The 10,602-nt window shown below is 36.7% G+C and overlaps 1 protein-coding gene across 7 annotated transcripts; it reads left to right on the top strand.

Moving 5' to 3' along the window:
* Positions 1-719: 719 nt before the first annotated feature.
* LOC122000185 lies at positions 720-10,257 on the top strand. 7 transcript variants are annotated; one of them, XM_042554675.1, is made up of 6 exons: positions 720-836; positions 1,057-1,160; positions 1,809-1,858; positions 2,548-2,641; positions 9,714-9,812; positions 10,072-10,257. In XM_042554675.1, exons 3-6 carry the CDS (start codon positions 1,839-1,841, stop codon positions 10,180-10,182), a joined length of 324 nt encoding a protein of 107 aa, XP_042410609.1. In that variant the 5' UTR covers positions 720-836; positions 1,057-1,160; positions 1,809-1,838; the 3' UTR covers positions 10,183-10,257. The 7 variants fall into 7 exon arrangements, 4 of the variants coding, with proteins under 4 accessions (XP_042410609.1, XP_042410608.1, XP_042410607.1 ...); XM_042554674.1 differs by having other exon boundaries at positions 720-840; positions 1,060-1,160; XM_042554673.1 differs by having other exon boundaries at positions 720-840.
* Positions 10,258-10,602: the final 345 nt, after the last annotated feature.

Below are 10,602 nucleotides of genomic sequence, written 5' to 3'. Positions count from 1 at the left end.
GATTAACAACTACTTAGGTTGTAATCAAGTAAATCCAGTCTTCTTACTTTCCTTCTTTAGTTGTTCATTTTTATGCATTGTTATTTTCACTACAACAAAATTTCTTAAAGAAAACACCACAAAGACCATAGTTTTAGGAAAAACTGTTGTAAATTTAGAAAAAAATAATGATTTTTTGATAAAATCGTTGTTTTTGATACAACAGTTACCCTAAAAGACAATCTTAACAATAGTTGAGACAACGGTGTAATAAACCACTGTCAATTAGAATATTTTTACAACACTTGGAACAATAGTGTATAAACCGTTGTTGTTGTTCGAATAAGACAACGGTTATAAACCATTGTTAATGAAATTATAACTGTTGTATTTTTTTTCCCGCCTCAACTCATGCATGGGGAATGCAAAAAAAAAAACTTTAACCTAGATCTATTCTGTGTACAACTCCTTTATTTACACTTCATCCTTAGACCTCGTCGCTTCACCACTCTGCCATAAAACAAGAAAGAGAGAAATAGAAGAGGAGGATAGAGAAGATGTAGAATCTCATGGATGTCGTCTCTTCTTCCTCTCCCTCTCCGTGTGTCACTACTATTACCACAGTCATTGAGTGGTTAAAATCTTGAGACTAGGAGCATCATGAGGTCGAGAGAAGTGGGCAAAGATGACCAAGTAAATAAAGTATGGCAAGATGGGCACACAAAGTGGTAGCTTAGGCCACTTCCATCCAACTTCCCCTCTGGCCATCTTCTGTTGTCCATCCCTCCCTTCCTCCCTCTCACTTTTATCTGCATCAATTGGAGACTCTTCTTTCTATTGGATTGGGCCATGTATCTGTTGGTACCTTCATTTTCTTTGATTTCACTTTTTTTTCTCCCTTTAATCCTTTCCTCGTTGTGGATCTCTACTTATCGCAATTTTTTGTTGATCTTTTTCTTTTTAAAACCTACTTCTTTTTCTCACTAGTTTTAGCACCAATCTTTATGTTGATCTTCAAATTGGCATCTTTTGGGCATTGTGCTTGGTAAAGATGATTCTTTCCCTTCGATCTTGTAGCAGGGGTTTGCTCGAGAGGACTGAGGGAGTGCCCGTTACTTCCTTTTTCGCTAGTTCAACATGATCAGCAATCTCATCACGAGAAGCCTCGCATGAGTAATTAGGTTTGGTGTTTGTAATTTTCCCTTTCTAATTGTTGTGTGCCGATTGGTTCTCGGGTATGCATACCTGACTTATGAATGCTTCAAACCATGGAGTTAAACAAGTCGGACATAGAGCAGCTACTTTTTTGGTGTCAGTACTAGTGCGCTCACGGTTCTTGTCATGGGTATATAATAAGCTCGACATTTCTTGGATCTTTTATGAGTTAAATGTGAAATTTGTGATATCTTTTTAGGATTTTGGTTGTTGTTCTTGCCGTCTTTGAAAGATTGATGGATAATTTCATTTCATGGTATTTGTTTTTTTTTATCTTTTTGCTACACTTGCTTCTCAGTCTTGTGGTTTTGCATGATGATTCTAGTCTCCTTCAATGGAATATGGTTGTTATTTCTAAGTAATCATTTCCAGACAGCTGTTTATGGTGTTGGTGTTGAATTTGGCAGTTCTTTGGTTCACCCTTTGGTTGGAGGTAGCTTTATATATAAGACGTTTTTTGCATACAATTTAATGCCTCAATGCTACTGTCAATAAGACTTTGTTCAATATTTCTTTTTGTACAGAGGTTCTCTTAATTAGTTTGAATAATGTGATTGGACATTCTGATGCATTGCAATCAGATAATGTAATGACATATGACAATATTGTTTCAGTACTTGGAAAAATATGTCAATTTCATCGTGATGGTAGTGATGCAGCCAAGGTATTGTTATTGCTCATATTTCTTTACAATTTTTTTTGTGTGTTTCATGTGCTTTATATTTGTCAATTTTGCTGTTTGAAGACTTGTAAAAATATTTCAATTTTCTTTTCTTTATAATTGTGTTGCCCTTTTTTTTTTTTTGTTCTAACATTTGGTAATTGTAATCAACTAAAGCATCCCAAATTATGAAATTTTTATTGCTAATGGATGATATTATTTAGGTTAGATAAGGAAATATTATGCATTTGTTTTATTTCAAATTTTTGCGTGTTGCATCTCACCTATTTAAATCATTAACATTTCCTAATGCTAAACAGGTGCCATCTTAGATTGAATTCGCCAGAGAATTCTAAATATTGGTTTTCAATTTGTCTTTTCTCAAGACTTTGTTACTTTTTCTATAAATATTCTTTTTCCCTTCATTATTCTTGTACTACAGAATACTAATGAAGTAGAATATTATTTTTTTTGGTTTGATCAAGGGGAGATTTATCAACTATTACTTCAGTAACAATTGAGGGTTGCATGGACATTCATGTCCACACTAGAAATCATGATGGTTATATATACTTTGATATATGTGTATTTTTTGTGAATAGATTCATGTAAATAATATTGTGTGTATTTTTTAGGTAGACTAAAGATTTTTTTTTAATTGGTCTTATTTTTTGGCATGTTCTCCATGCAAGGGTGAGGTCGTTGGAAGTGGACTTGGAGGAGCAGAAGGTGGTGGTGGTTGGAGACAACATCACGCCATTTGAAGTCCTCAATTGTGTATCAAAGGTTATGTTTGCAAAGTTGTGGCTAGACCCTTAGTTAATTGATTGCTTAGCAAGGATGATGCAAACAAAACCAAATGCAAACTTATTCTCTCTGGAATATTTTCTAGTAACTAAAAAAACTTGGCATCAATCTATTTGAAATGCAAGCAAATTTATTTAAGTACTTCCTGATGAGGTTTTGAAGTCATCATATTAGTTTGTATCAAAAGAGGCAAAGCTTCCAACTAGCTATCCTTTGGAGAGCTTTGAAATTGAGAAAGTTCCATTGCTGACTTTAATATAGGTCGAATCTACTAGACATGAGAATGAGAAACTACAAGTATTGTATATATGTTTTGAACTACTAGCTTCCAACTTTTTGCATTTGCTAATCAATCAGTGACTGCTACTTTGTGGAAAGGTGAGCAACATCTTTGGACTTACCCACCACACATCACCTTTGATTCCTTACCTAGTTCTTCATCATAATTTTGACCAAGGGAATGAACTCTTCATGTAGTCCAAATTATTTGGGATCAAATTCTTAATTTATTTCTACCTGGATTTCCGTATATCAACAACATTTCTAGGAGGACAATATAAAGTTTGAACTACCTGATATGACTTGCTGAAACTGCTTGTGAGATCTATATGTGCTGTAATTTATTGCTTGTTTGAGATATTATTATCCTTCCTTTTATTCATCTTTTTCGTTTGCATATTAACTGTGAACTCTGGATGAGTTACATTTTTTTGTTGTTATTTTGCTTTGGCAGTTGTGTCCATTGTATCCACATAATCCAAAGCTTTGCAATTATTGCTACTTATATTATCCTCTATTCTTAACATCGGACAAGTTTTTAAGAGTATTTAGCATAACTTAGAGACAACACAATTACTAGGATTGAAGTTTTGCACAATGTTTATGATTTTCTGTGCATTTAGTCTCCTGCAATTTTGAATATCTTGAAAAATAACTTCTTGTAGATTTTATTCCATTTTCCCCCTAAACTTCATATTGGGATATTATTCTCATTATGCGTATGTGATAATCATCTAAGGACTTGTTGTGAGAATTGTCTAGCATCTCTATAGCATAGTATGACACCAACATATGTGGCATGATAATGGATTTGTACATAGCTAAAATGAGTGCTCTAAGTGTTGGGTGCTAATCGGAATTCCGTTCTGTTTCTCCTGTACAAAGTACAAGTACAAAACTTTTCCTAGCAACCCATGTGTTCTTCCAAAAGTTAAACTTGGATTGCAAACGAAACTTAATATTATTAATCCAAGTTCAACTCATGTGTTCTTCATAAGTTAAATCATATTACAGAAGTTGATTAAATATCTATTTCAAGGATTGGCTTCCAGGTCATTGGCGAGGCACTCGACCTTCTTAGTTATGGGATCATCCACCACTTCCTAGACAAATCCTTTCAAAGAAATTGAATAATTAAACTCCTTACAGTAAACCCTAGGTTTAACTACAGAGAACTCAATTGAAGCACAAAATCGATAGCCACTTGTATTGGTATTTCAGGATCCATACAAAGAAAAAACTAAACTAGTTTCGCTGTGGAACGATGAACTAGTTGTACCTTTCTTCGTAGACAAAGACCTCTTGATCTTCTGCTATATTCCTCTCCTTCTCTTGAACGTCGTGTGGACGACGATCTACCAAGACAAAGCACCCGAACCTTTTCTTCTTCTCCTCTAAGCACCGTCGGCCACAAAGATTGAAGCAAGGTGTCGCCGACCTCAAGAGTAAGAAAGCAATAGAAGAGGGCCGACCACACAAGAGAATAAAAGAGAGAGAGCTTAGGTTATGATTTTGGGCACCACCCTCCTCCTCTTTTATATTCTTTGCTAGCGGCTAAAAAAGGAAAGTTTTAACAAAAATTTTCTTTTATTTGCTATTGTGGATGGTTACAAAAAAGAGAAAGATTTTAACAAAATTAAAATCTTCTTTTTAAACCATTGTAAATAGCTATAAAAGGAAAGATTATAACAAAACTTTATTTTAAACAAAATCTTCCTTTTATTCCTATAATGGTTGGTTACAAAAAAAAAGGAAAGATTTTAACAAAATTAAAATCTCTCTTTTAAACCATTGTAGATAACTACAAAAAAGGAAAGATTTTAACAAAATTAAAATCTCTCTTTTAATCCTTTCTAGAAAGCTATAAAAGGAAAGATTTTAACAAAATTTTATTTTAAATAAAAACTTCCTTTTCTCTTCTATTATGGTCGGCCCCATTCTTGGGCACCAAGCATGGCTTGGCCGGCCCACATCTTGGGCACCAAGCAAGGCTTGGCCAGCCCCTTGCTTGGGCACCAAGCAAGGATGTGGTCGGCCCCTCACTTGGGTAGGAAGTAAAATCAAAACAGGTGAATGCGAGGTTTTATTGAGGCTACAGCAGGGACCGAGAGGAGGTATTGGTTTTGGCCTCCTGATGAGCTTGAGCTTCCTGTGTTCGACCCGAGCACCCAACTCAAGTTCATAATGTAATGACCCGACCCCTCGGCCCCTTGGCCGGCCCAACTGGTGGTCCCTTGGGCGGCCCAACTGGTGACCCCTTATGTCGTCGACCGACAACCCTCGGCTGTGTCGTTACTCACTAGGACTTCCCCCCTGGCCAGTGGATTTTTGCCTTCCCCAGGATTCGAACTCTAGACCTCCAAGCTAAGTACTAGAGTTTATGAATCCTGGTAGCCAAGTTTGTATGTGTTGTCCATTGTATTTCCGTTGTGTTTGATTTTGGTACAACCGAGTGGGCTATTAGATTTACATATAACTGTGTGGTTGTGTTTTTATTGTATCAGCCGAGTAGACTGCATATAAACTGCGTGGTTGTGTGTATATTCCAGCCGCTTGTGGCTGAGGTATATTGTGTCTGTAGAAATGGTTCAGATTGTCACCCGTACAAAGGAGATGCTGCCAGAATTTCCTCTGGGCCATGACAATTTATTTTTATGAATCCTGGTAGCCAAGTGAGCGGCTTATATGCAGCCTACTCGGCTGATACAATAAAAACACAACCACGCAGTTATATGTAAATCTAACAGCCCATTCGGTTGTACCAAAACCAAACACAGTGGAAATACAATGGACAACACATACAAACTAAAAACGAAGACTAGTAGTCGGCTAGGCTTACACCACATAACAAAACAACACTCCAGAAACAAAACCAGAACACAAAGTTAAATACACAAATTTCATATACCAAAATAAAAATAAACAAAAGCGGAGACATGTCTTCTGATGTGACGTGGGGATTGATAGACAGGATACTCCAAGTGTTTCCATAAACAACCTGGTACTTGAAAAAAATAGTGTCCACGGGTGTGAGTTCAACAACTCAACAGATACCTAGTTGACATGTATAGTAAACTATAACAAATAGTAATAACTATGGAGTACAGTCTCCTAGACAAAAGCTGGAAATGCACAATAGGAAAAGGCTGAAGAGAACTGTATTCACTAGAGCCTCCTATCAGAATAGTCAGGTCGTCAGACCGAGAGTATCATAAATCCTGTATGCATGTCAAACATATGCATCCATCCAAATGCAGCATATAAGTGCAACAAACACAATCAGTAAATGCATAAATGCGTATGATGTCAATGACATGTCCTGGTCACCCCTACTGCCAGTCAGCCGTCTCACACACGATGGTGAGACCGAGTGGGTAGGGTTGTGACAACCGTGCACTCTGCCGTCACTACTCCTGATGAGTGACCGAGTGGACGGGATGCTGTCAGAGTACACATATCCTCCTACCCCAAATCATAAGTGGGGGAGCGTAATGCTCTCATCTCCCGGTACACGATGACGGGGAGGGATCCCGGCGTGCTACCACGCTGCAGTCACACTACCCATGAGTGTCTCAGCGGAGCACCACCGAATGAGCGGACCAGCGGAGCGCCGATAGAGATGAAACTGACGATGTGTTCAACAATAATGTAGCAGACTATCGCGCAACATGCAATCATGCGAATGGTGCATGACACTGAGCATGGCAAAATCCTGAACAGCATAACAATATCCATATATATATATATATATATATATATATATATATATATATATATAATGTGTATCATAGGACAATGAACTAAATCAAAGGTACACAGATCAGATAAGGTATAAAAACCTAGATCCTGAACATAATAAACACATGGTTGTGTCACTACCCCTATAAGCATGTATAATCAGGTAGGTACCGACATGAAGTGCATAATAAGTAAACAAAACAAGCATGTAATAGGTATCGGGTAACGACCAACCGAAGCAAAGACGAACATAATCATTACTAAAGGTTATAACCTACTAAACATATTAACATGACATTATCAAAGATAAGTCAAGGTACCCGCCTCCAATAGAAAGGTCCAATCCTGTCCAAATCCGACGTCGAGATGCTCGTCTCGCGTTAAAATCCCAATTTTTCGATGCCTTAGCATTGCTCCACTTCTGAAGGACTTACTACCGAAATCCGAAGAAGCTGCAATGGTGCCAATCATTTTCCCTCAGCCGCTGATCACTGATCCACCAAAACCCTATACCTGCTGGACCAGATCGGGAAAGATCAAGAGTGAAGATCAAGAAATCAACACCCAAACAGAGATCAAACCCAACTACAACTAGGTATGGCACTTACCTCTAAAATCAGCGACAACCCTAATTTCTCTCCGACAGAACTGATCAGGGCGGAGATGGCTGCCAGCACTAGGGCAGAGGGAAAATCGGACGGATTTGGGGTGATCAGTGGATCCGTGTCGGTGAGGAGGAATCCTTGCGCCGGTGCTTGACAAGGCGACGGCCGACAGAGTAGAGAGCAGTGGGTAGAGGGAAATCTCGGTGGCTGGTATAGAGGAGATTGGAGAGGGGCGGTGGCGCTGTGCAGAGATGTGGCAAAGAGGAAGAAGTCAGCGTCTGGAAACTAGGGCTTGGTGTGGAGTAGCCCGGCGCTGTCCCGTGCGGCGGTGGCTACGAATCGGGAACTAGGGCACAACACGATGGACACACGGTGCCGGCACACAGAGAGATCGGGTCGTGGCAGTCAGCTTCCGGCTAGAGCACGACGTGGAGGAGGTCGGCGACACTGCGGTTGGCGACACCGTCGGGAGGAGAAGGCACGACCGAGAAGATGGCTAGGGCTCAGACGGTCTCGGGCAAAAGAGGGAGAGGAAAGGTTTGGTGTCGCGGGAGCAAAAAGGGTAAGAGGAGAAGGTGGTTTTGCGGCGCCGGTTGGAAAGGGTGGTTAGGGCACGGCGTCGGGGGAAATCGGGAGAGGAGGAGGCGCGGGGGTAAAGAAAAAAGAAGAAAAATAAAATAAAGAAAAACAAAAAGAAAAACAAAAAGGAAAAGAAATCAAACTTTTCCTCGCTTAAATGGGGTATCCTAAATAGGTTTTCCCGGGACCCAGTTTTTATCCTTGTAACCTACACCATACAGTCTCTGAAAAATTTCCAGAAAATTTTTAAAAATTCTGGAAAATTCCCTTATCATTACTTGCCATTTCTCGGTATTTTACACATCAATAATAACGCATACCACTAAAGAGTTATTATTGAACTACCGTACCAATCTCATATTACATTATGAGCTCCTTCTTATCATGAGTGCATTAATCTCCCTGTGTTTAAGATATCGAATGTCCATTAATTAAATGAGTTACTGACAACTCACTTAATTAATATCTAGCTCCAAGAGTAGTACCACTCAACTTCATTGTCGTGTCAGAACTAAGTCCACCTGTAGGGTTTACATGGCAATCCTTATGAGCTCCTCAAGGGGACATCATCATCCTAGTAAATAGGACACAGTTTCCTTCTATAATCAACAACACACCATATAAATAATAATATTTCCCAACTTATTGGACCTATTGATTTAACGAATAAATCTCACCCATTGATAAATTAAAGAAATAAATACTAAGTATATGTGATTGTTATTATATCAAGATTAACAGTACGCACATCCATAATAGCAGAGGTTGTGTTCTTTTATGTAGTCAGTATAAAAAGAACAACCTCAAATGGTCCTGCTCAATATACACATAGTGTAATAGTGTAATTTTATAGTCAAGATAAACTAATACCAAATTACACTACAACCATTCCAATGATTTGTCCCAATCCATCTTAGTTGTGAACTACTATTTATAATTTGTAAGGAACTGATAACATGATCTTCTGTGTGACACCACACACCATGTTATGTACAATATAAATTAAATGGACAACTACATTTAACTAAATACAGATATTTGACCAATGTGATTCTCATTTCAAAATAAATATTTATAAAAAAGCTAGGCTTTTAGTATACATTCTAACACTAAGGACATGACATTCACTACTACTTTGCTTTCATAGACATCTGTAACTTTTCTTCCATAAGTTTAACAAGTAGAGAAATAACCTTTAGCAATGCATAACAACTTGGAATCTATAGTTTTTTCTAATATTAATCTATGGTTAGAAATGCATAACAGCCTTTAGTAAGAAGGTTCGTGATAACCTTTCATCTACTCTAATGTTTGTAAATGAATAAAAGTTTTCTTTGAGAGACTAAGGCTATGTCTAGCTCTACTTCTAGATGAGGTGTTGAAGTTAGTTGTATCAGTTTGCATTAGAAAACATACTATTTCCAAGTCATTAATTACACTATAATTACCTAACTAATGTGAATTTATACTTGCTACTGCAACTCCTTTATATTCTCCAATTCATTTGTCTATATATGTATTTTAATTTACTTTATCATTTGCATATCCTTTACTTGAGTTGATTTCTCATTAAATTAGATTTTTGGGCATAGCAATGCTTATTGCATTATCTATATATTTTCATGCTTGAAGCTATCCTGATGTTGCATGCTAGGGTTATATTATTTTGATCATACATAACATAAATTGACAAATATTTTTGGATTGTGATTTACTGTTCTTTCTTAAATGAAGCATAATTTGGAAATGTGGAATTTGAAAATGCACTTAACTCAATCAAATTTCTATTTTGTTTTCCTTTTGCACCTTATTTAAATTTATTTATAGTTTCTGAGTAAATCATGTGGCAGGTAGATGTAATCGACAAAGAAAAATATAAAATTTTGAAGCAAAACATGCCATCTAAGCTTCAAAATGTTTTGGTTTTACCTCAATATTATAAAAGCAAGGTACTGCCTATTTTCAATTTACTATGATTCTTAACCTTTCTTTAGTACTAATATTTCTTATGTTGAGTGTGATTCTACAATAGTTTATCATCTCATATAAGTAGGATGATTTTTGTGAAATCTTATTTCTATAATTTCATATTGTGAACAGAAGCAAATAACATTTTTCCTTATCATTCATGTTTAATTACCATCTTTTTCAATTTTTTTTTATATGAAGAGTGTTGTTGTTTACTTCTCTCTACTTCCTAACCTGTAGATATGGCTATGTGATAATGGAACCAGTGAAAAAGAAATGAAGAATGCGAGAGAAGGGACCACATATCTAATGAGTAGAAAAGCTATAATTCTTTTTTATGCTGTTGTATGATGTATATTGCTATAACACTTGCTACAACACTTGTATATATGAGCTTGTACTTCATATTGCTATAACACTTCTGTTGTATGTTGTATATATGTTGTTGTATAATGTATAATATAATCTTTTTTGCTACAAGTGTTGTATATATTTTTGATATTATTGTATTTAGAGTTTAGATGGGTTATTATTTTTTAGTGTGTGTTGAGAAATGACAATGGTTAAAAATACAACGGTTAAAATGACAATAGTTTATTTTTCTTCTCAATGCAAACGGCAACGGTTAAAACCATTGTCAAAGACCTAAAAAAAATATGATAAATCGACACGTTGAGAAAGATCGAGTGCACAAAGACAACGATGAAAAATCATTGTTGATTTAAGTTAAAGACAACGGTGGAAACCCATTGTGAAAGATCCAAAAAATCT

The sequence above is a fragment of the Zingiber officinale genome, chromosome 7A (genome assembly GCF_018446385.1).
Source record: "Zingiber officinale cultivar Zhangliang chromosome 7A, Zo_v1.1, whole genome shotgun sequence".
In the NCBI taxonomy this organism is placed as follows: Eukaryota; Viridiplantae; Streptophyta; class Magnoliopsida; order Zingiberales; family Zingiberaceae; genus Zingiber; species Zingiber officinale.
Note: the sequence above shows the minus strand (reverse complement) of the source record. Positions and strands in the feature narration are given on the sequence as shown.

Bases quoted from the DNA above. Each gene is read 5' to 3' on its own strand.
- LOC122000185 (XM_042554675.1), top strand. From the start codon at position 1,839: ATGGTAGTGATGCAGCCAAG. The intron at 1,859-2,547 runs GTATTGTTATTG...TCTCCATGCAAG, and splicing joins ATGGTAGTGATGCAGCCAAG to GGTGAGGTCGTTGGAAGTGG. The intron at 2,642-9,713 runs GTTATGTTTGCA...ATCATGTGGCAG, and splicing joins TCCTCAATTGTGTATCAAAG to GTAGATGTAATCGACAAAGA.